At 40.8% G+C, this 26112-nt stretch overlaps 1 protein-coding gene across 1 annotated transcript in view; it reads left to right on the top strand.

Moving 5' to 3' along the window:
• Window positions 1-26112, top strand: part of LOC308115865 (carboxyl-terminal PDZ ligand of neuronal nitric oxide synthase protein-like) — a 210466-nt gene that overhangs the window by 61595 nt on the left and 122759 nt on the right. The window contains exons 3-4 of the mRNA XM_080473688.1: window positions 20101-20193; window positions 23916-23974. Of these exons, the coding sequence (XP_080329814.1) occupies window positions 20101-20193; window positions 23916-23974 (152 nt within the window). The remainder of the gene's footprint in view (window positions 1-20100; window positions 20194-23915; window positions 23975-26112) is intronic.

Below are 26112 nucleotides of genomic sequence, written 5' to 3'. Positions count from 1 at the left end.
TTAGAAGCTGCTTCCTAAGTCTGCTCTTGATTCGAGGAACTCTTTTTTTTTTTTTACTGTTCTTTGATGTGCAAATTTAATTTAACAACTCTACACAGCAGGCAAAGCCGCAGACACCCCCCCCCCCCCCCCCCCCCCCCCGCCCAGTCATCTCTTCTGACCACAGGGTCCAATACAAACCTCAGATTAGTCAAGTACACACAACAAGGGGATAAGAGAAAAGATTCCCAGAGGAATAAACTTTGGAAAAATACATTTTGCCTCCAGTTTAATTTGCTCACTGCTCCTCAATACTTCACTTTACCGTCTTCCTCACCTTGTTTCCTCAACTGGAAATGAAAGTTATGTTGTTGTTTTTTAAACATCTCATCGTACTTTAAAGCTGCTAAATAAAAAGAATAAATCAAAATGCTTGCGTGTGTTTGCTGTTTCCATTTTCATTGTCTCTGTTCCTCTCCTCAGAGTTAAACAGCCTGATGTCAAAGTGGAAGAATTCAACCTTCATGCCGCATTGAAACTGGAATGGATATAAATAGTGCATGTATAGAGAAAGCAAAGTACTGCACATCTACTCTGCAAACACACACACACACACACACACACACACACACACACACACACACACACACACACACACACACACACACACACACACACACACACACACACACACACACACACACACAGAAAGCAAAATTTGGCATGTGTCACCCGGGAGGTTAGAATATGACTGGCAGCCTTTGGCATGGTAATGAGGCCGTCTCCTCGGACCAGACATTCACCGGGAGGCATTCTCTCTGCAAGAAAGGTTGATGTGGATGAAAAGGTTGTCGGACCTAATTGCACCATATTCACACAGGGTACATTTGGCTCAGTACTTATGAGGAGTTACCTCTTCTGTCGGCCCCCACGACCGAACAAGCTCCATTTTCTGTTGTCATCACGTGACACCGAAAGCAGCTGTCCGCTCATATTGGCGGTGGAATGAGTGAAGTGAAAGCTTCTATCTTCTGCTCTCAGAAACTCTATCCAGTTGGAGTTCAGCGGTTTAACGTCGTCCCTGCTCCCAGACAGACTCCAGAAAGGGCTTCTTGACTAAAACTTTGTCTTTGTAGTTTGGATATGGACGAGTCGAGTCCCCAACAAAAACAAAGACTGCTGACATCAGATGATTTGACATGTTTATAGACAGAAATAGCAGGCATTATGAGAGAAATGCTCTGCTTTCTGTCCCTCCAGATATCGCGCTGTGGTGCGGGGGGGGGGGGGTGGGGGTGAGTCTCCATAACCTACTTTCAGGTCCTTCAGGCGTTTTACCCTTACCCTGCTGTGTTTACTCAACGGGTTGTACTGATGTACGTCCTCTAATGTCGCCTCATCTGCCAATTAAACAATGTCAGTAAACAAATGAGTTGACTCTTTCCAGCCTCATTGACAACTAAAACTTGAACGCATCATAAAATCAGACAAATAAAGTTTAGAAGTCGTACTTTGTACGTCACCGGTCCGTCAAAAGGTAAAGAAAGAGTGACAGATTATCACGGTCACTCCTATTTAGTCACCAGTTCACCAACATATACCTTCTTTTTATCAAAGCACCTGTTAGTGACTCCGATTGGAGCAGGAAGTAAATATTTTCTACTCAAAGTTGATGTGTCACAGGCAGAAGAAAAGACAACTTTAAGGGTTTGATCTGGAAACCTGCAGCTTTTAATGATCCTGACCAGGATGTTCCTGGTCGGCATTGGTCAGTGTCTATCAAAGGTTTCAGACAAGTTCTGCACACAAACGCACACCCAGACAACGATACGTTATAAATGTTAATGACGAAGAGAAGACGAGAAAATCGTTGTTATGGTCCCTCGACTGAGCGTGTGCAGAATAAGTACTTACTTAAGGCCGTGGTGTACATATACAGTAGCTTGTGTTTCCACGGAGATGGAGTCAGAGCGTTTTCAAAAAGTTCCACATTGGGAGCTGTTTCTAAACGGGTCCAGGCCTATTGTCCAAGCACGGTTTGTTAAGTTAGAATTTTTCAGCTTTTTGTGATTAATCTGTTCGCAAGGGTGGTCTTTTATTATTTTTTGTGTGTCATTTTAAACCAGGAGTCTATAGCCTGTTCTGAACCTCCCAGAAGCAGCACGAGAAAAGAAAAGAAATATTGATTGGCCTGATATAATTTGCTGCATTCATCGTCAAATAAAAACTTTTATGAATGAAAGTGAGCAGTAATCTCTCTAACCAATAAGGGCCATTAGAGGCGCCGGCTCGGCCTTGGAAATAAAAGCCCGCTGGAAGTGATTTGTCGATACACCAGCAACCTCTAAATTGAGTTTGTCTCTCTATCCTTTTGGGGGAGAGAGGGATTTCTCCTCTGACATGGTTCAATAAGAGCAAAGAAAAGCCTCCGTGATTCATCTCCCTTCCCTCCCTTCCTTCCGCTGACCGTCGGTGGAAGGAGGATGATGATGAGGAAAAAGTGGGAGATGATGACAGAAACTGATGCTCTGTCTGAAAAAATCCACGAGCTGATGTATGCTTTTGGTAGTAAAACATTTATAAAAGAGTGGAAAAAAAAGTATGTAATACTATCATCTAATACTTTGAATTGTGAGGATTGGTATTGATTCATGTATTGCTCAGGTGAGAGCGAGGGAGTATAATTTTATTATTCTTCAGATGTCGTGATCAGCATTTGTCACCTTTAAATCCATCCGACATGGGTACAGACATCCGACCACAGAAGAAACGGACGGGGAGGGAAAACAGGAAAGAAAAAGAAACCAAAACATTGATCATTTGAGGCACAGAAGAGTTGGGAAGGAGGACCCGACGTGTGAAGACAGTGACAGAGTGTGCGAAGGGAAAGTGTTGAACTATGCATTAAAGTTGTGACAGTTGACAGGCAAATAGATTTCCCTTGTTTGCTGTAGGACACAACAGGACACTGCCAAGAGTTTGGAAAAGTCTCATTTATCACGGCTGAAGAGGAAAGAGGTGGATTGTTTTTTTGTTGCACTGGAGAAAAGCCAGATGATAAAATGTCTTGCTTTTCATCCCCCCCCCCCCCCCCTATATATATATCAATTATACATCATATTAATATTTTTTTTCAGGCATATGGGAGAACACCAGCTCCAGGTTTAGGAAAGGTGTTCATAAATTCACTTGTCAGTTGACAAAGTCAAGACCGGGACGACCTCCAATTTGCAAAATGTTATTATGGAAACAGGAGAAATTAAAGGTGGAGAACTTTACGTGCACACTGTGCAGCCACATTCGCTGAAAACAATGACGTCATCGCTCCACCTCCACCCTTCTCCGCGACGTCACTTAAAACCTTTTAAAAAAAAAAAAAAAAATCTAGTTAGATAATTAAGAGAGAATATCGGTAGTCTCCTGTTGGGACAGAAAAATATATAATATTATTATAGAAGATTGAGTTTTGATGTCATGATTTTTATAAAAAAGAAATTGTCATTATTATTAGTAGTCGTAGCATTGTTATTCTATATCTATTTTATTTGTAAAATGTTCGAACTAAAGATATATCAAAGATACAGTGGCAGACTACATACTCCAGGTGGCGCTGCAGAAGCTACTGATGCTATTTGGTTTAATAAGACGATACGATACGATTGTCGATCCCTCTTATTTTTTTCATCCTCTGTTTCTTCTTCTTTGTTTTTGTCGTGTTGCAGTGGCAGCATTACAGCGCCACCTACGGGCCTGCCATGTGTATTACTTGTGTACTACGACCAGGAGAAAAAAGATCGCCATGACTAACCCGACTTCCAATCGCAGCATATTTTTTACTTGTTTGCAGAGGATTTTAAAGATGATTTTCTTTTAATGTTTCGAGGTAATTCTGATTATGTTGAGTGATCCTCTGTTGATCCCAAACAATCGGGCGGAATTTCTGTAAGGAGCAAAAAAGACTTAACGACTACGACCGGCATGTTTTGGAACTGCATTTGTAAGTTGGATGTTTGTCCTTTTGGCATCAGGTTTGCTCATGTTTTTAAAAGTGGCTTAAAAGGGTTGAAACGCTGTAGATCTTCTCTCCTGTCGGTTTTACTTAATGCGTCGCTTTGTGCTTCTCAAATCTTTCCACATAGCTTTATATTTAAATGTTAACATTTCAAGAGTTTTGCAAATGCGATATTATTCGAAGGCAGTAAAATGAGTGTGAGACGTCTAACAGACTCAGTGCCGCTTGTTGTCTTTCATCAGTGTTCAGCTTCCTGTTGCTCGGTTTACCAAGATGCTTCAAAGTGTCACTCATCAGGAGAGGCAGGGAGACAAGAGAGATATTCTGTCACTGTCTGATTTTGTTATTCAAATGACAGAAAAATTGGAGCGTCGTGTCGGTCAGAGTCAAACCCCGTTGTGACGCTGATTGAATCTGCCAAGCGAGAGGTAGAAGACAAAGAAGTAAAACACGAGGATGTTGGAAAGTGAGCAAGATCGGAATAACATGATGTGATTAGATTGTGATAACAAAATAAAAGTCCATTTTGATGTTTTCCATAATATTCAGAACACAAATGTTTCACAGCATAACATGAAAAATCTGTTTTTACATTGAAGTGTGACAGAAATCGTAGTTTTTCATGGTTTCTGCTTTGGCTGTGTTCAGATATCCTGTCTGTATTTCTTTATTTATTTTACATTTTTTTAAACCAGCCTCTGTCTGTGTCGTGTCCTCGTCACCCTCTCAGGACTCAGGATTTTCCCAGATTCTGTTCACACTTGTTGTGTTTGGTCCGACTGGAGCTGGAGCCTTGGAGTGGCGTGTGATGTGTTTATATGGACAATCGGTGGAAATGCCTGACACACACACACACACACACACACAGGTGCAAACCAACCAAACAGCTTAGAGAACAGATGTGCTGGCAAACATAGTTTGGTGCAGTAAAGTAGTGCAGAACAAACACGTCACGTGACGGTGACATGTCGCCTTGTTGTTCATTGAATGCATGATGGAGAAATGCATGCTTGTTTGCTGCAGTCTCCTGTTTTGCACCAATGTTAAAACTTTGTCATTACTCTATTTTCTATTTGTTTTGTAACTTTGATCCCGACCATGTAATGAAACAAGTGTTGTCTCTGCTTTAAATTCACCAGTTCACCTTATAACCAAGTCTTATGTTATATGGTTAAGCTGGACAAAGAAAGCCAAAGCAGGGAAAACATGCAACGTGTATTTTTGCTCAATAGATTTAAATAAGTTTAAGTTTTAGCAACACTTCCTCTTGTCTGACCTTTCTGCCTGTTTTACCATAATACAAACTGCCATTATTAGAAGCGTCAGAGGTTGCATATTCAAACAGCACATTTTCCGTTTTTTTATTGAATTGTGTAAATTAGTCTTGTTTTTTTTCAATGATTCAATGATTGAGAGCTTCAAAAGTAGTTTGGGCTTCTTTATTGTTCCAATAAGAAATGACTGGGATGGTAAAATAAAACAAAAAAAAGACTAATTAGATTTTTCTGAAAAATATTCTCACATAATTCTTATTAAATGCTAAATGCGCAGCTTGACTTGCAGCCCGATGAGTGTGCGAGGTTGTGTACACCTCCATATATTCAGTTGCTAATTTTGGCCCTGATTGAAACTGTGGCACCACGTGGCTGCTGAGATTGACGAAAGGTGATGGACCCGGGAACGTCCTAAACACAAATGGCTTCTGAAAATGGAATCCCTTTTCATAAACAACATTGCTCGAGATTGAATCAGCCATCAGTCTGTGGAGAGAAACGGAAGTGGGGCGGCAGGGGGTGATGTGCAAAGAAAAAGACAGTGTGTGTGTGTGTGTGTGTGTGTGTGTGTGTGTGTGTGTGTGTGTGTGTGTGTGTGTGTGTGTGTGTGTGTGTGTGTGTGTGTGTGTGTGTGTGTGTGTGTGTGTGTGTGTGTGTGTGTGTGTGTGTGGGCACACAAGGGGCTCGAGATGCTCTATCAACTTGCCCGTGGGAATAGAGGCAAAAAGTAAAAATAATAAATAAAAAAATGACAGAGTAGAGAGGCAGTGGGAGATGAACACACACAGATCCACAAGAATGAGCAGCAGTAAAAGGCTCAGATTAAGATGGATGGTTGAAAGTGAGAGAAAAGGAAACCCAGGGGGACCAATAACACAGGTGTGAGGAAGGGGTGGAAAGTTTTCTGGTGGGCAAGAAAAGGAGAACTCATTTGAGAAACTGACAACCCTTGTGACGTGTGGTCAACAAGAGGTTTTTAACGGCAGATACGGACGTGTAAGAGTTGGTCACTTCTGTCGTTTGTTTATTTTTTTTTTTTGTCGTGAAGTGGTATTCCTGCAGAGTTTGTGTGTTTTCGTCCCAGTCATGCAGACCAAGAGGTGGTGAAGAAGCTGAACCAAATATCGTCTCATAAACAGCATTCAGCATCGTGTTTCCATGACGACGTGCACATGCATAAGGCCCGGAGTCTGTAATGATGGTCCAGCTAAATTTTGAGTTTCTTGAGTTTTTTTTTTGTTTGTTTGTTTGTCTGCTCAGCTCCTCCTCCCAAATTTGTCTGGGCTGTGCTAATAACCTTCCGGGCTAAGAATCTTCTTCAAACGCTTGTGTGGATTTTTCTTCTTTACTCCCGCGACAGGACTATTTACGCGCACACATGTTCCGGCTCGCTAATGACTATCAGTCATATTCTAATCATGTTTAGTGTGTAGCCTCGCTCCTGTGTGAGCCCCAGAGCAGGTTAGCATGTAGCATGTAGCACTGATCGGAGTTTACGTGATGTACCTGAATGCATCACTCGGACACAAAGTTCATCAGTTATTACTGAAACGGTTCAGCAAAAAAAAAAAAAAAAAGTAAAATTCTAAAAAAAAAGTGGATAAAAAGTCAAAATGCCGCCTCACAGGAGTGTGTCTGTTGTGAGGGGGCGGGGCCTGCGAGTTCGCCCAGCTTCTTCTGGTCGTGATGAAGACCTGTCAGCAGTGGTATTCTTCTATTTTACGTTTTATTTCTTTCACATTTATATTGACAAAGCTGTAAATAAAAGTCTTTTAGTTCCTCGTTGGGTACGTGTGGATGTCTGATGATTACAGTCACAAATTGAAAAATAAAATAACGACAAAACCATAATCGCAATTTAATTAAGTCGTCTCTTTGATTGATAACTAATGTGACTTTGATTGCTCAGCCGCTTTAAGCTTTCTCCCATCACACAAACAACCCTGTTTTTTATTCTTTTCACCACAAATCCCCAATTAAAATTGAGGGAAAATCACAGCAATAGCTACTATGATATTCTAATATCCATTATTGTTTGCAGATCTTGACAGTGACGAGTTGCAATAAAAAAAAAAAATATTGTCACAGCTATGACTTTCTTCATCTGGTTTGAGTTCCCCTCGGAGCACGTTGGAGAAAGCTGCCATTTATTGGATGATTTTTTAATTTTTTTAATTGTCACAATAAAAGGGTTTTGATAGTTATACAACTGCATCTAGATCTGTGTGTGCAGATTCAGATTTATGCACGTTGTTACAAGAATCCATAAATGTGGCATGTAACTGGTGGGTGCACGAGACTTTATGTTGGTGTTTCTTCCTCTGCCTCTCTGGCTTCTGCAGCAGTGATGAAGATTAAACTGAAGAAAAAAAATGGACTGATGAGTATTTAGAATAATGCCGCCGTGCTCGTTTAAACATCTTGTCCGTGACGGGAGCCATCTCTTGTAGTTTGGGTTCAATTTAGAGTCCATTTGCAACCCAGTCTCAATCCATTTAATTGTGTAACAGCGACGTTTGTCCACTGAGCAAAATGAGGTCATTTTACGAAAACGGCTGTGAAGTTGTGACGTGGGAATATTTCATCTGCTTTATCATTTCGGTGACTCCAGATCACGAGACTGCCAACTCTTCCCTGGCGTGAAGACAACACATGGTGGACATCCCGTCTATTTTTGTGTGAAAAAATATTTTACGATAGCTTGTGGCCTTAGCTGTCCAATCCATTTTATGCTGTACTATTACTATTTATACTTTTTCTTTCGATGTACATTACATTGAGCTTTCTCAACAAACCTCGATTTGTTTCGATTAACAAAGAACCAGAAGGAAGTTGATGTCACGGAGATGCTCTTAGTTACATTTGACCACAAGCGTGCTTCTGCGCCTTAAATAATGACGTGTCTGATTTTCAAAAACACACAACTAAATGTTTTAAAAATAGATGAAAGAGATCAAAGGTTTTTTTTTAGCCATAATACAACCTATGGAATGGAACAATACAATTTACACAATATGTGATTTACGGCGGTCAGGTGACCTGAAGTCTGCCCACAGTAAAGAACAGGCAGATGAAACGTACCCACGTTACACTTTCAGAGCCGTCTTTGTCAGATGACTTCGTTTTTTGCCAATAAATCGATCTAACTTGGTGCATGAGTTGGATTTAAATGTTCTTATTTTTTTAATAGACCATGTTTTTTCGTATTGCAGGGCTAATATTGTCACTTTTGAAATGCAGCACTGTCTCATAAATGACTGAGGAGAACAAAAACAGATTTATTTATTTATATATTTATTTATTTATTTTGTGAGAAGCTGAGATTGAAGTGAAGTCAGAACTGAGCCTCAGAAAATTGTGCTCCGCACTACAGGAGGGCTCTGGTTTCCTCTGGTGGTGAAGAATGGAGCGAGCCAGCTCTCCTCTCTAACACCTCTGATTGTTGGTTCTCTTCTTCCACTTCTTGCGATCCCTTTTGGTTTTCCTCTGGACGAAAGAGTCAGAGACGTCTGCTTCTTCTTTCTGGGTGATTTAAAGACACTGATTGGCTCTCGGTTCTCAGTCAGGCCTGTAACAGTAGATAAAAACTCCTGGTTTGGCTTTGGAAGTAAAGGCTTAGATTACTTTTTTTCTTTCTTTTTTTTTACAACTTTGAAGAATAAAAAAGCAATTTTATAAAAGTTTAAGCTGTTATTATTATGTATTCTCCATTCCCGGCTGTGTCGACATTAAACGGGGGTCTCTTTTAACTGATCCACCCCCAAAATATTTAATGTAAATTTGTTAGGAGGATAATTTCCTGGGTAATAAAGTCTCTTTGTCAGCTGAATAATTTCGAAGATTTATGAGGAATAAAGGTAAAACGCATCAAGTAGCATTACATAAAATTCCAAGTAAGGCTGAGCTGCCAAATCTCATGCTTGGAAAATAAATAAAAATAAAAAACTCTGTCTTGTTAAGAAGCACTTTTTGCTGGGTTTTGTAGGTAAAGAAAAAATTATATATATATATATATATTTTTTTTTTTTTGTTATATAACCTTGCATATTATATACCTCTGTACCAATGATGATTAGATTGATTAGATTAGATTAGATGAAAAATTAACAATCGTTGATTAATGTCCTTGGAGAAATTACTTTTCTATATTTAACCTAACACTTTCTTTGTCCTTGCAATTCTGGTCACATTGAGCAGCAAACGGAACATGTAACATAGAGACATACTCAATAGAGAAAAATAACATTTATACATAAAATGCATGTGCATAATACAATTTATACAAATTATTAATATATGTTTACATAAAAGGGATGAAAATGTTTTTGCATCTCGCCACATTATGTATGACTTGACTTGATTACCGAGACGTCACATACTGTGAGCGCAGAAATACTGTCTCTGGTATTCAGTTTATACTCATGACATGTTTTCAACGTATGTCTGTCGGGTTTATTGTTTATTTGGCTCCTTATAGTAGTACTAACAGAGTAACTTCCCTCGTATTACTTCTTTCAGTCTGTATGAAATGTCATCCTGCATTTTGTGATGTTAGGACAGACTTACCTTAACACGTCTACAGATTCACAGACATCACAGTGTGATTTAATGATGGACATTATTAATGTAATTTCAAGTGTTTGCTTGTGTGTGAAAATCATGGAATGACATTGATTACGCAGATTTTGGCAGATAAAAGTATTTGGGAACCAAATACTTTGACATTATTCTGTTCGGACCTGTAACCCACCTGTAATTTTAATATTTAGATTCTTCTGGTCGAATGTTAACTTCGAATTTCGCATTACTGGACACTTGTCCTACATTGGTGCTCATGCTTATAATGTATACACACGTAAAAGAGAAAATTCAGACTTCCAAATAGGAAAATGCTATTAAACTCACACATTTCCACAACTGTGACAGAAACCTGACGTCACTCAGCACATCGTCCACATCAGAAACTGTATTTCTTGATCAAATCAATCACATTTTAAGTGCAAAAGTGAAACTTTTTTGCCTACAACAAGCTGAATTCTTCATATATTCCCAACTCAATTAATGCAAGCATTTTCCATTGTTAACGTTTAAATGTGAAACTATTACAAAGGTCTAGTGCATTCTTAATGTAGGTTTTGCTTCCATTATGTTATTTAACTTTTAACTTGTGTGGTAATCAGTGGATTGAAGCTGGAAAACGAATCGGCGAGCCATATGGATGATGGCATTGTCTGCTGCGCATCATCATTTTATTAAGATACTTCTCCCACTGATGTATGTCTAATGTTGTAAAGTACAATCAAAGGCCCCTGAACCTTAAAATAAACTCCACCAGCTCTTCTAATTGTTTAGGGAAGAGGTTTTAACCAGTCTTCCACTGCACCCGCTGTCGACTGAAGCAAGAAGAATGAATCTGTCAAGGCTGAAACAGGTTCTTCACTTCATCAAGCAGCTAATGACAACACGGCGGTTTGCACATTTAAGAAACCTTGACTTTCAGCTTGTGTAAGTGTGAACTTAATGATCTGAGCTGGTAATTAAACTTCGTATTATCACTACATCACTGCTGCGCACTATGACAACAGAAATGTCATGCGACAAAACTCAAGAATGATTTTAAAGAGAGGAGAGGAAAGAGACGTATAGATATTAATGAAATAAATCAAACACAAGGTCAGAAAAATGATGTGGCAGCATGGAATAAAGAGTCATTTCTATTCATCTTTGAGTTTTAAGATAAAGATCATGAACGTCCTATCAGCTCATTGAGAGAAGATCAATCAGTGAGAGGCTGTGCAGTTTATTTTGTAATATGAGGTGAAGGTTGAGCTGAATCTTGCATAAGTGGCATAAAGTGAAAGCTAAAATCTAATCCTGAGGAAACGCTGTGCTTTAGGAACAAACATAAAAACTATTGTATTCAATGTTTTTTGTTCCAAATCCAGATTTGTCTTGATTTTCCTCCATTAGAATATTGGATCATAGGAGCTGCATTCAGAATCTGCTGTGTCTGTGTGAGCTGGACTGGCAACGCCCACACATGCCCATCTTGGGAAGAGGAGGAAGTCCTTCCTCTCGTGGTGCCATGTGCCAGAGCAAAGCTGCCTAATTGTGGGAGGAGTCAAAGGGAGGGCCTACCTTGATTGTGATTGGCTAAACGCCCTGATGACACTATATAGGGTTTGATTTCTGATTGGCTGGTTGGAGCAACACACTTTTTAAAACTGAAACAAGCCAGGGAGAGAGAGGACAGACTGTCTTCACTTTTGGGGCGTCCTTCCAGGTATGGGGATGATTAGTACTGTTGGAAAACCTTTAGAAAGTGAATTTTACATAATATGACCCTTTTAAATACAATGTCAACAAAATTGACAAACGACAGTAACGTAATGACCTCAGGTGTTTTTGTCGACATTACTTAAATAATTGTTTTACCAGCGATCCTTTGCCTCCGTAAACAGTCTGGCTGCTTCCCCGCTGAGATCAGTGAACTCTCAGACCGTGACCTGACCACAGTGGTTCTACTTTACGTCTGGCTGGAGTCTGCATGGCTTTATATTTCAGTCTCTCCCTCACGAGTTGTGGTCATCAACAGAAGTGCAGTCCTCTGTCGCGTTCTCCAGGCGAGTGAAAGTCGCAGCTGTGGCTGACGACGCAGTTGCGTCGGTGAGTCTCTGTTGCCAAAATGATGGATTATAGTGGGAACGGGAGGAAGGGACCTTTACGGATTTACCGGTTTATCAGGAAATGGTGGCTGCACTTGTTGCCCTGACATATTTGCATGATGGATAGACCTATTCTTGGATTCAAGCATTCATTTCATCTCACTTTGTTTACATGCAGGTTAATTTTGTGTCGGTGCTTGGCATGCCAAGGTGGTCCCTCCTGACACAGCTGCACAAAGGCAAATCCTGTTTACTGTCACCCCGAGCAGCAACATGCAGGAACAAATCCCTTCTTCGATGAGAATGGTTTAATTAAAACAAGAGTGCCTTCTTGCTATAGGCCTTGTATGGACCAGTGGGGTAGTGGTTAGCACTGTCGCCTCGCCGTGAGAATCTCCCTGGTTCAAATCTTCTGGGTTCTCGTTCTCCATTTGTCTGTGTCATTTATGTTTCCATGCACTTTGCTGTTGTGGTCGACAAATTCAAAATGAAAGAAAGAATGAATGAATGAAAAAGAAGAAATAACAACAAAACAAAACAAAAAAAAATACAAATAAAATCACAACAAAACAGACAAACATATCGCAAAAATAAAAGTTGGTAGATAAAGAATTTAAAATATGAACGCAAGATGTGATTAATCTCAATTAAATTTGAGGAAATTGTCCAGTTAACTCATTAGAAATTACAAGTCCTAATTATTTCATACCTCTTGGCCGCAGGGCAGAAACAAAGAAAACCGAGGAGAAATTAACAAAAAATAAATACAGAAATATTCATTCATGCAACTCGGGTGAATAGTTAAAGCCAAAAGTTGGTCCAATGCATATACATGCGTACAAACCAAGAAGTACAAGTAGGCAAAAACATAACCTTCTTAATCAACTTTCATTGGCGGAGGTAAAAACGGGGCGGAGTCACCGGCGGTGTGAAGCAAGAGAACGATCCCTGGTATTTAGATGGAAAGAAATGTCAAAGCACAAAGACGTTAACATTTTTCACCTGAATAGTGTGTGTGAATGTATACTAGAGAAGAGATGTAGGTATTTCTGGCGTGTGCCTTCTGGGTCATGGCGTAGAGGAATTTACTTGCAACAGGAAACATTATGTCACTTTTGGGAACTTTTAATATTTTACAAGATCTCGAATTAAAAGAAAAACGTCACAACACAGAATGGTAGTTATTATCCTTTTCATCCCGGTCGGTGAGTCGTAGAACGGAGACAGAGGGCATGCAAGCTCGTACACAACAGTTTAATTCCTGCTTGTCACAAAAAGCTTGTGTAAACAGTTTTTATTGTACAACTTCTTAATTGAAGAAAAAAAAAAAAAAAAACGACCGCATCGGCTCAGATTTCTGCTTGAGTCAGCGTTTTTCTTTCTCCTCCACGTTCCCCTGAAAATTATCGAAAATTCAGTCAAACTAATGAACGCGGCGACATTTCAGCTGTGATTTTATTTTTTTTTAAATTTTTTTTTTTTGCAGACTCATCCAGCAGAGACACTTGGGATTATCGTAGATGGCATAAACTGTTATCCGTGCTCATTAAAACATTCTCGCCACCTTGTCGGTGGTGTAGACAAGAACAAAATGACTTATCAGTGCTGTGGGCAGTTCCTCGAGCGTGGCGCTTCCTTTGGTTCCTGTGTTGTTATGACATGCGTAGGCACTCCCGTATCGTACTGATAAAGATATTTTACGTCATATCGCTGCTGTGCCTGCTGGGAGGAGTGTGCGGTGGTTTGACGTGGATTCAGGAAACAAGGCATTCTGGGACGGGAAGAGACGGGTTTATGAGAGTGTTTTTCTTCGCTGTGCTGCATAAAGTCAGAGGGAGAAACGCTGCATGCTGTGATCATCCCCGGAGGTTAATGGTGCACTCAAACAGGGACTGTAGAACTCAGGGGAACGACAGAGTGACGACATGAATGTCCATCCATCACCAAATCTGCATGCAAATCCAGATGATCGTCTATCCGTCCCTCCGTCCATGCATTCATGTGATCAACCAACCAACCATACATCTATTCATGTGATCATCCATCCATAAATGCCTGTTTTAGGTTCTCTTGAGCTATTTGCCAGGATTTGCCGGGAATCTTTCACGTCAGGTTATTGCGGGGAAAGTTGACTAAACCGCTGCGACATGCAGTTACAAGAGACGCTCTAGATCCAATGAAACATCGACCATGAATTATAAAGACACAAAGGATAAATTGTTCCAGCTCTATGATTGGCCAAGACTGAAAACGGAAATCCACCCATCCATGCCGTACTCGCCTCCCACCGCGAAAACACCCCCCCCCCCCACAAACGATGGAGGAATTCTAAAACATTCTTCTTCTCCTGACTGACGTACAGCCATCTGGACATATATGTTTCAATAGGTTACTGCACATCTGCCCATGAGAAATTCTCCTCACATTTTCTTTGTTTTCCGGCTTCCTCATGTGAGCACTGCTGGACCTGTTTCTTCTTTCTACTTAAAATGCACCACAAACTGCACCATTGTCTTCGGTTCACTTCCTGTGTTTGATCCCCTGGTTAGTCCGCCACTGCTTCCAAATTGTAGACGACCTGCACCAGAGTTCACTGGTTTGAGCCGTACCAGACGAGCTTTCCCTCCCATACAAATGAAGCCGATCATCCGAAATGAGGGAAGTCTGGTCCACTTGACGCGGATCAACACACACACACACACACACACACACACACACACACACACACACACACACACACACACACACACACACACACACACACACACACCATGGAATCAAGCAAACCCCAACACAGGATGGCCCTGATTCAGAAGTAAGGAAGGTCTATTTTGTGTAAAAATAAAAATAAAAATAATGCAGCCTTTTTTTTTTCAGCCCACAAATTAAAACTCTTGAGACATTTACAAACTTTAAAATGAGGGAATAATGAATGGATGACGTGGTGTCTTGGTTTTATAAGAAATGAAGAGTCCCTTTATTGTCCCTTGTTAAAGGCATCAACACATTGTTTTTTTCCACTGCGGCCGTTGGAACAATGCTTTTTGTTAGTCCAGTGTAATTTTACCAACCGAGTGTTACACTTGTTCTCCTTTGCAGAGAGTGCTATTACCTCACAGAGATCGTTCAAGCACACTCTCCTGCCCTCACCGCATGCATTAGCCTGATTTCCCTCGCAGTGTTTGCCGAATTCCTTGAGAGAGGTTGCAGTTGAAGGTTCATCACGGAGACATCAGTAGAAGATTGCTAGTCAAACAACAAAATGCGGTGCGGGAAAAGGTGATGGAAATATGCAATTTGTGTTTGTTTCATGTGGTAATGTGAGGTCGGTTCCAGCTCCCGTACCACGTTCGACAGATCTGCCGCCTTTCTCTGCTGCTGTTTTCATTCTTCCGGCCGAGCCCAGACTGCAATAGATGTTTAAATCACAGTCTTTATGTTCGCCAGGGCTCATTCTCCAAGTTTGTTTCCAACTGCCTTCATCATACGTTGTTTTGTTGTTGTTTTTTGCTCAAAAGTCGAGTACATGAACTCACTCGCAGTATTGTTGGGTGGTTTTATACACTCCAGCTGAAAATGTGCAAATGAGCGTGAGGAGTTAAGCCCACCTGCTGCGTTTTGTGTCACTTTAGCCTCCCAACCTGAGAGTTTCCTGTTGTTTTTGCACTTTCAAGAGCTGTTTTTTTGTTTGTTTTTTCCTTCCCTGAGTGTCCTTGGTTTTGTTCTGGGCTCTCCATAAAGTAAAGAGTTCCTGCGCGTGAATGCTTGCCTGTCTCTCTTTGTCCATGAAGTAGCTCCTCAATGTCAATACTCGAAGGATAAGCGAGTTTGGCTTAATGGATCCATATTTTTAAAAAGTGGATTTAACTTGTGCAACTGATCTTAAACCATGGTTCTTGCTCTGTCTGGGCTCTTGCTCACAATCCTCTGGCTTGCCGGTTGTTTCCCTCAGAATTGAACCCACTCGCGTACATAAGTTGGCACTACATGTGTTTTGTTTGAAAAGCAGCATCACTTTCACAGCCCACTAATCTGTAGGGAACAATTAAGCCTCGATATACAAACTGTAATTGGAAACCAAAACACTGTGAAAAGAGTCATTATATCTTTTTTTTTTTTTTTTTTTTTGTGCCCGATCATTTTAATTAAAATGGCGCACTTAATTGTTGAAAATTGCCTCGCCGAACATTATCACCAGGTATCATCACACTGATGTTTACATAAGCTAAAAATGAGTTGTTGTTATGGGTCATTAGCAAACGGAGTTCAGGAAAAACACAACTTGAAACTCGTCACTCCTCATGTGCTATGTCCAGTTTGTGTCCTTGGTTTTCTAATAATGCAGTGGCAAGGATGACAAGTTTTTCACAAATGATATGATAAAGTGCACGTTGAATTCAAATATTGTAACTCTTAAGGAATTAAAACGATTAATGCCTTCATTGATTTGATCTGATCTGCTTGTATGTTTACACAATACTTTTCAAATGCTTTAACCGTGTTCAGTATAAAGACTTTAAAAACATGTAGTTCACTGACAGAAACAAAACAGATCAGAATATCCAAATCAAATTTTCCACAGCATGACTGTAATTTGAATCTTTCTTGAATTCAGTGTGGATGAACTTCCACACAGTATCACAAAGGCTTTTTTTTTTATAGCTGTAACTTTAACTAGTGCATGCTGAACTCGTTTTCCAGTGAACAAAGTAGCTTAAAAAAGGGAAAAGACAGACGTCACTCTTAATCCACAATACATTAAAATGCTGCCTGTTGTTCTGCTGCTCCTTTTAAATTTAGATTCATTGAACCTTTATGGGTCATGAAACCGACATTGTCCACAGACAATCTGTTGTTTAAATGGCAAAAGTGGATGTTGACACACATGCAACAAACAATGGAGGAGCTCACAAATATCCTCACACGCTGAGGTTTTTATTCCTACTGACTAATGTGGTATTATTGTAAGACCTGTAGCGTTTGATTCTCCACGCTGGAGGACAGCAGCTGAGCCTTTGCCTTGGTACAGATGCCTCATTGAACTCTTGGCAAACGGATCTTGCACTTGTTGTAGAACGTTGGACAAACAGACACCCGAACAGCCAGGATTGTTGTAGCACGCTAGGCACAGTAAGGAGCAGATTGGGTTGTTGCCCAGTAGTTCATGAACCGTTTCCGTTTTTCTTTTTTCTTTTCTTTTTAAAGCGATGCTGGCGGAGCCCTGACATGTGCATTCTGCGATCTCTGCCATTATATTGCAACCAATCATACATGCTGATTCACCTTGTCATCATGCTGATATAATTTCAACGCACACATTGATGTCTGATTTGAGGGCTTGTTTTGAGTCGAGGGCAAAACCCTCAGTGTCTGATGTATTCAGAGAAATCTGAGTTGTTAATTCTGAATTGTTAATACTGTATGTTGATGAAATGTTGATAGATTCAAGTCAATAAAAGGTATCCATACTCAAAATTGTAGAATTGCACTTGTACATGATGAAAAGCTCATTATGGAGTCACAGAGCATGGGAACAAAGATCAGCTTAAGGACGAGTAATAAAACATCACACAACCATTTCAGGGGTCATATTCTCCAGCTTTTCAACACGTTCACATGGTCTCGTTGGTCAACAAACATTGTATTCAAAGTATATTGCTCCAAATCCAGCTTCTCCTTGATTTTCCTCCATTGGAATATTGGATCATAGGAGCTTCATTCAAAATCTGCTGTGTCTGTGTGAGCTGGACTGGCTCCGCCCACACATGCCCATCTTGGGAAGAGGAGGAAGTGCTTCCTCTCGTGGTGTCATGTGCCAGAGCAGAGCTGCCTAATTGTGGGAGGAGTCAAAGGGAGGAGCCTACCTTGATTGGGATTTGCTAAACCCCCGATGACACTATATAGGGTTTGATTTCTGATTGGCTGGTTGGAGCAACACACTTTTTAAAAACTGAAACAAGCCAGGGAGAGAGAGGACAGACTGTCTTCACTTCTGGGGCGTCATTCCAGGTATGGGGACGATTATTTCTGCTGGAAAACCTTTAGAAAGTGAATTTTGCAGAATATGAGCCCTTTAAAGCAGGGCTTTTCAAAACGTGGGAGGATGAGCATCTCGCTCTCATGTCCAGTGTCATGATCTTTTGGGTGAATTTGTAACTGTTCTTGTTTTGCACAAGAGTTTATCCATTGACCTTAATCATGACCCTTTTCTTGCTGGTTAGAGGATTTTCATTTAAAATGTCAGATCAGTCTTCATATACAGTCTTCAACGCCTATGATTCTGCACTGAAGTTTATTTCATTGATATCCATTCATGTCAGTTCTAAGAATATGTTTTATTAAGATAATTTCTCATAAAAAGGCATCCCTCAGACCCCACCAAAGCTCCACAAAGAGGAGGCGCACTCATAGTTTGAAAGCTATTGTTTTAAAATAAAACGGGAGCCGAGAGATTTCTCAGTCGACATATTTCTAGAAAGCAGGTGGAAGAACTTGACGTCTACTTTCAGACTTGATTTAGATGTGATGAAATGAAATGCAAACTAATCGTAATAAATGCAATTAGGCTGCTTTTTTTATTTTTATTAGTAGCAGCTGTGTGTGAGACGTTGCAGATTGTTGGCGAGCTCTGAGTCAGAGCTCCAGGTGATTGTGCAAGGTCACCTCTGATAGTTAAAGGACTTCCTTAAAACTTAAAGTGACATATGGCTGCCTTTTTTTTCTGTGTGTGTTTGCTGAGGATAGACGAGAAAGTCTACATCATTTGTCGAGTATTGCTCCATCCAGACAGCATCTCATGCCAGGATTGGTGTTTTCCTTGAGCTCTTGAGTTTCGATTTCTCACTTCCTCACACTGAGTAGATTTCCCACGAGCGTCAGTACCTGAGACCACGATTGGATTCAAGCAGCATCTCAGAATTGCGACTTGTAATACTCTTTGTTTATTTACATACAACCTCTGCCTTGTGAGCCATTAATGAATGTCCTTTAGCAGAAGCACAGTAACGCATCACCCAGCGAGACGCGACAAATAGCCAGGCAGAGCGCTGACAGTCAGAAAACAGACGTACAGATGGCACTGCGGCACGGCGCCGTGACGGCCGCTGCCATACGACTCAATTACAGCCCACTCATTCAGAATGCTACCAATATGGAGAAGGTAGTCGGAGAGTTATGATTGCGTAGGTGCATGCACACGGACGCAGGATTCCTGTAGTAATAGGAGAACCGAGTAATCTTTTCAGTGCTGCTCCTCATTTGATCGGTAAACAATGGGCTTCCATAAAGTGGTGCTGCTTGACAGCTCGCGGCTGGAGGTGGCGGAGGCGAGTGAGCGCGCTCCGGCTGGTTTATGGTGTTTGAATTAACTGTGGCGTAGAGGAGCACTGCCTGTCAGACTGCTCTCAGGGACATTTTTCTGCAACACGATGCAGTTGAGGTTCGATTTCACAGGAAACTTATTTAAGTAGTCGGTTTCTTATTTTATAGCCGGATGCTGTTTCCAGTTGCTTTTGAAATAACCGGCTTTTGTTCCTGCGCGGATGATGAAAAGCTGTGGAGTTGTATTTCATCGATCTTTTCTATTGTGTTCATTCACAATATCAGAGTGAAGCCAGATCAACCAGATATGGTTCTGATATCAATCTCCTATTGAGTCCGATATGAAGCGGTGAAAATACTCACCTCTTTCAACCTCTAAGCTGACTTCTTCTTCTTCTTGATCTTCCTTTTCTTTGACTTTTTTCTTGGACGTCTTCATCTTCTTGGGATTAATTTTCCATTTTCTTGCGTTTTTCCTTTTCTCCATCTTCGTCCTTTTCTTTGTTTTGTCTTTTTCATCTGCTTTTTCGTATTTTTGTGTGTCTGTGGTGATCATCTTTTCCTGTCATGTACAAAAATATCTAGAACCGTGTAAAAAAAAAATACAGAGAAACAAGTACAGCCTAAGTCAATATCCACTTTGATTACTCAAAAAGATAGTGAGTTGGAAATGTAGATTTAACAGTGAAAAATGTGATCACTTCCCTCCATGCTATGATCTTTTTATTCCATGACTCATCAGACTCACGAGTCCAGAAGTCCCAACATATTTTAACTAAAGGATTTTTACAGTGCCTCTTAAATACCTGTGGAACTGATGAATCTCTGCATGTCTCTCTTCTCTCCACAGTATGAGTTTAAGGTGAAGAACATCAAGAAGAAAAAAGTCAACATCGTGGTATCGGTGGATGGCGTGAAGGTCAACTTAAGGAAAAAGAAAAAAGTAAGTTGCATTTTTTTCTCCTTAATAGATTAATTCAGCGTATCATCTTTTCAAAAATATGCCACGATGAGGAAAAACATCATCTTATGTGATGTGGTAATGAGGCCGATTGGTTTTAAGCTGCGATGCATTTCTCCCCCTCTCATTATTGCAGCACATGGAAATATCTTCCTGTGGATGCATGACCTTATCTGGAATAAACAAGCTGACGCTATGAGATAGTATTAAATACATCGAGGTGTAAAGCAGAAAACGAGTTGTGCAGCGACACCAGGTTAGTCACCTTTAAAAAGAAGCGGTGCCGATTCATTTCCTCGGTCTGTGTTTGTGGTGGAAGGCGAAGATCGATCGCCTTCTTAACTAGAGGGCAGGTCGCTGAAGGAATGTGGGGATTGTCAAAAAGGCCTGAGTGGGATTGAAAACCAGTGAACGAGCAGAGACGAGGAGAGGGGAGGACTTAAAGATGGAGAAAACAGAGCGAAGCAACTGGAGACAGTTTTCTCTGCTGTCAGATTTGCTGAGATTGACAGTGGAGTCAGCTTAACCTGAGGTAAACCAGTGGATGTGGGAAGCCCGGCAGTGCTGAATGTTATGTTATATCTCTTCCAGTGAAGAATTGAAACGAGTATTTTATAAGTTGTCAGACAGTTTTGCTGCGCAGAGTCCTCCTAAAAGAATTATGTGTGGACTGTCAACACTTTCCTCCGAGAGTTGCTCCTTTCAGAAACAGCGAACGCTGGTCTGCCATAATGTTACGACAAGCGACAGGTGAAGTGAACGCCGATTCTCTTCAGCGCGGCACCTGTTTGGAGGTGGGATCAATTACACAGCGAGCGAACGTTTGGTCCTCTAAAGTGCTGTGGTTGGAGTCGTGAGGATTTAGCAAGTAACACATTGTATTGGCTGGACAAGCAGAGCGTCTCCAAACCCGCCGGTGTCTTAGCATTGCAGCGGTCAATATCTATTAAAAGGTCCAAGGAGGAAACTGGTAAACATTTTTTCTATGAGGAAAGAAGCCCATGATGCCGGCCGGAGTCCAGTCAGTTTGTCCCTTCCAAAAAAATGTATGAAACCTATTTTATCTGTCAAATGAATGTTTTGAATTAAAATGAGTCTGATTTTTAGCTGTGTTGACTAAAATCACTTCCAATCGTGACACCGTGGCTGTTTTTCTAGGCCGCTCACGTTGACGTGTTTGAGGTGGAATCATCCTTATCTGTGCAGAAGTTGATAGGATGAGTCAAAATAACTGATATTTATTAAAGATCAGTATCGACTTTAAAACATAATATGGGCCTCTGGTCATTCCCGCGCTGCTGCCATGCTCCCATCGCAGTCAGACGGCCGTAAAACCAAGTTAGTTTTCAAAGCTTCTGCTTCTATATTGAAGCAAACGATCATGCAGTGCTGGTTCTGGTTCTGGTTCTGGTTCTGGCTGAAGTAAATAGAGGCTGGGTTCTGTGAAGTGTAATTAACGTGGCAACTCTTGATATTTTGTAAACCCGGGTGAACATCGATGTCCTGCTTGTTTCTGTGGAGGGGCCAGTCGGAGCTAATCGGTCTCTGGAAATAACCTTGGAATGATTGTTTTGTTCATTTCCTCCATCAGCAGAGTTGGTGAGCTCAGTTCTGTGGGCATGAAAAAAGAGTAAGCTGATGATTAGACCGAAGAGAAGAGTAAAATGGTGAATGTTTAACGACAACACCCACGGTGATTTCATTAAGTGTTATCAGATAGCCAGGCTTAAAGTGGAGTTGCATGCGGTGCGAACAGTGGAAGGAATCCAGAGGTTACAGCAGGAATGATTCAATCTGCAGCTGGCCCAGTGTTTGGTTTCCAAGCTTTTTCAGTTCAGCTCTGATTTGTGCTCCTGATTGGTTTCTGTGGCAGAGACTCAGGGTTTTTTCTGGTTTCGGCCATCCAACAAGCTGCAATAACTTCTGTGATTACACTGTTGGAGCGTGAAATGTCTGGTGACCAGCGCAAGAGCATAACCAGTCTTTTGTCCAATGGCAGATGGGGCAGGCTCGATCTGCCGCAACCTTCACTTTAGATCCAGTGGATGTAGACAGATGCAATATAACATCCATCCATTCACTCAACAAACGATGGCTCGTGAGCGTCATGCCGGGAAGAAATGAGTTTCTGGGTCATGGAAATAAGAGGGTCAATTCAACCACATTCGAATTTGCTGTAAATTGTAATTACTCCATTTTATTTCTGTGGCCATCAGAGGAAAACTTTTCCGCCCTGAAGTGGTCGGTAATCATTTTACCAATTTGGAAGACATTTATGTGGCCTTCAAAGTGATTAAAGATGTCAAAAGGTTATTTATGGAATGTAAAGTGAGGGCACATCTAACTTAGTACATCTACATCTTGTATGCTTATAACTACATGGTGTCATAACTTTAAAATGTCCCTGTTTCTTTCAAGAAATAAAAATTAGCTGTGCATCCCATAAAGGGAATCATTCACCTTTAAAAGAACATTCATTACAATACTTCATCAAGAGAGATGTGTAAGGATATTTCCATAGAATCTTTGCAAAGAAACATCCGTATGTCATGTTTACACCAGAAAAGCCTTATATTTACGACAATGTCAAATATGTTTTACCACATTTAGCTCAAAAGTCTCAAAATAGGAAAATATCCTCACTGGATTTCTATCAAAGACTGACTGCATGCTATTCAGTAACACTGTCCTACGATGTAATGTTTCATTTGTTAATGGAAAAATAAATAAATACTTATGACAAAATACAGGAAATTGAGCATCAATTGAATCAGTCGCAATAAGCAACTGAAAGAAAAACGATGCTTTGCCACAACAAAAGGGCAAAACATCCCACTGTTTAATGTATAAATATTAGTTAAAAAAACAAACTCAGATGTGACTAAATAGTGTAATTTATGATCACTTGTGTGTCAAATAATGTGATAATCGAATAATAAGAGTATAATGTTGAGCTGTATTCTTGTAGTGCTTCTCTCATCCAGCATTCCCAGTTCTCATATGATGAATTGCATGAAAAGTGAATGATGGTTTCACACTTCAGATCATATCTGAGGACTGGAGTTTCTCCTATTTCCATTCCTAAAACAAAAACGGCACGTTGCACTGCTCTCGTCTCATTTTCATTTCACGAGCTCGGAGCAGCTGGGAGCTGAGGAATCAGAAGTGATGTGTGTGATTGCTCTGCGATCGGTAACCGTTGAATCCATCATCAAAGACTCGCCGTCACTTTATTTGACAGGACGAAATTAAAGGCCAGCCAATAGATAGATGATTTACCTTCACCTGTTTGTTTTTTTTGTTAGTTTTTTCCCTCCATCTCCTTGTCCTGAAAACGGAAATGTCAAGTATGACGGGCAGCAATCTATTTACGTCCCAGAGAATGGCAGAGGCAGTGAAAGACTGGAGATAGGAGTGATTGAATAACCCAGTCAACAAAGCCCTCCTCGGGACAGAAATCGATATGAATAATTCTAGTGTGCTTGTGTGTGTTGACATTTTGGGATTTGACATTAAACTGAAAGGTTTAATCAAACGGACAATCAAAGGGGAGAAAAAAAAAGAAAAGGAAAAATGTACATGGATATCTAAATATTCTATTATTCTGAACACCAATAAAGGCTGATGTGCTCTCTTATCACATTTCAATTATACTGCCACAAAGGAATACGGTGCTAATGAATGGTTTTGTGTTGTTCACACAGAAGAAGGAGTGGACGTGGGACGAGAGCAAGATGATGGTGATGCAGGATCCTATTTACAGGTAAGCTGGCCATAACTTCTCACTTTCCAGCTTGTCTTGAAATGCTCATTTATCCGGCTTTCAACACTTATTGTAATGATTTCAGTCCTTATGGCTCATTGGGCTTTTTCCCAAATGCATTTTAATCCAGACTCGATTAAACACACTGTGTGTGTGCGTGCGTGCCTCAGAAAATGAGAATCTTTTGTCCGCGTGAGCTTTCAGGCAGAAAGAAGGAGATGTCTGCTACTTCTTAGTAACTTTTCAGTACCGTAACTTCAGATCAGAGTCGCACAAAAGAGTTGAGCAAGGATAATGTATTCGATAATATCGGGTGCTGATGCACAACAAACCACTGACACCTCCTGACACATACTGTAGCCGTGGAAACCTGACATGTGACTCCGTTCTTTTCAACATCGTGTTCGAGAAAAACTTAGCTGGAGGAATAGAAAAGGTTTGCTGGGTTCATCATCCATCCATCCATCCATCCATCCATCCATCCATCCATCCATCTATGCATGCATCTATTTATCCACCCACCGATTCATATATCATCCATCCATCCATCCATCCATCCATGCATGCATGCATCTATTTATGCATCCATCCTTCCATCCATGGATCTATCTATCTATCCATCCATCCATCCATCCATCCATCCATCCATCCATCCATCGATCCATGCATGCATGCATCTATTTATGCATCCATCCTTCCATCCATGGATCTATCTATCTATCCATCCATGCATCCATCATTCATCCATCCACCTATTTAATCCTCCATCTATTTATCCATCCTTTCTTTCATCCATCATGGATCTAACTTTTTTCAGACATCTACTAACCATTGATCCATCATTCTTACACCGGCCTGCTATCTGTCCATCCATCCATCCATCATCCATCCACTAGCCTTTGTCCAATAAATCCATAAAAAGTATTAAGTCTGTTTTATAAAACTTTATACTGTCGTAAATATTCCGACATTGAGATTAGATTTCCCACAGTACTTCATCCAGTACCATGTCTTTCGTGTTCAATAGGATATTGTACAATTCATGCAGTTAGAATTTGTGTTTCCTGTTTTTACTATAAACTGTAGGGTGGCACACGGAAGACATGGATATTGCAATATTGGAGATTTTAATGATGCAATACCAGACATCAAAGGGCTGAGCATCTGTGAAGTTAGACGATCAGGATGTAGAATTGCAGAACATGACAAGTTTTGTGCGGCTGCTCGGGAGGAAAGGATGGATAATTCATAAAGAAATGTCAAGAGAATGGAATTACCAGGATTTATGTGTCTACAAGAGACATGATGTTTTATTTATTCCTTGATTAAAAAAAGAAAGCTTATGGTCTCTTTCAGTGCTAAGAACTATAAGCATAAGGTTAAGTTGATTCCGTTCAATTGCCACAGGGGGTTTAATCTTCTGAATTGATATCGTGCCACAGTGTGTTTACACCCAAGTAAACATGCGAGACATGTAGTGCTGAGAAGCAGCTTGTGCACTTGCTCCTGACAGATCTGCTGACAAATGGTGGTCACATTTTAAGATCTCTCAGCCAGTTTATCTCACACAAACTCATGCAGGGACGGTGAAATTTGGCACCCAACAAATGGACGTCTCCTATCTAGTGAATGTGGGCGACTGTGGCTCAGTTGGTTGAGCCGGTTGTCTTTGAAATGTTTGGTTGTCCGGACCGATTCCTCATGAACCCCGAAGTGTTTCCGATGGAGGTCAGGCCACTTTGCATGGCAGCCGTGTTTGGTGTGCACGAAGGAGTGAATGCGACTGACGATGTGAAGTGCTGCGAGGCTGCTGTAGCGGTGAAAATGCACTCGTATATAAGTGAAGAGCGTTTATCATTTAAACTAGTACAGCATATTTGATTGAACGTTATAGGCTGGTTGTGCCATGCCTCAGAATTTTGCTTCGATTGACTCATACTTCAACTTCATGCTCTCTCTTTGCTACACGCACACACACACACACACACACACACACACACACACACACACACACACTCCCAGGTGGGCGTAGCTCAGAAGTGCATCCAGGGGCTCGGTCGGGGGCTTTGGAAATGATTCTGTCAGAAAGATGGATTTTGCCCAGCTGTTGGTGTGAGCGTCACTGAGCTCAGGAATCC

This window comes from Lipophrys pholis (assembly GCF_963383615.2).
Source record: "Lipophrys pholis genome assembly, chromosome: 10".
Classification (NCBI taxonomy): Eukaryota; Metazoa; Chordata; class Actinopteri; order Blenniiformes; family Blenniidae; genus Lipophrys; species Lipophrys pholis.
This window is presented reverse-complemented; position numbering and strand designations above follow the sequence as displayed.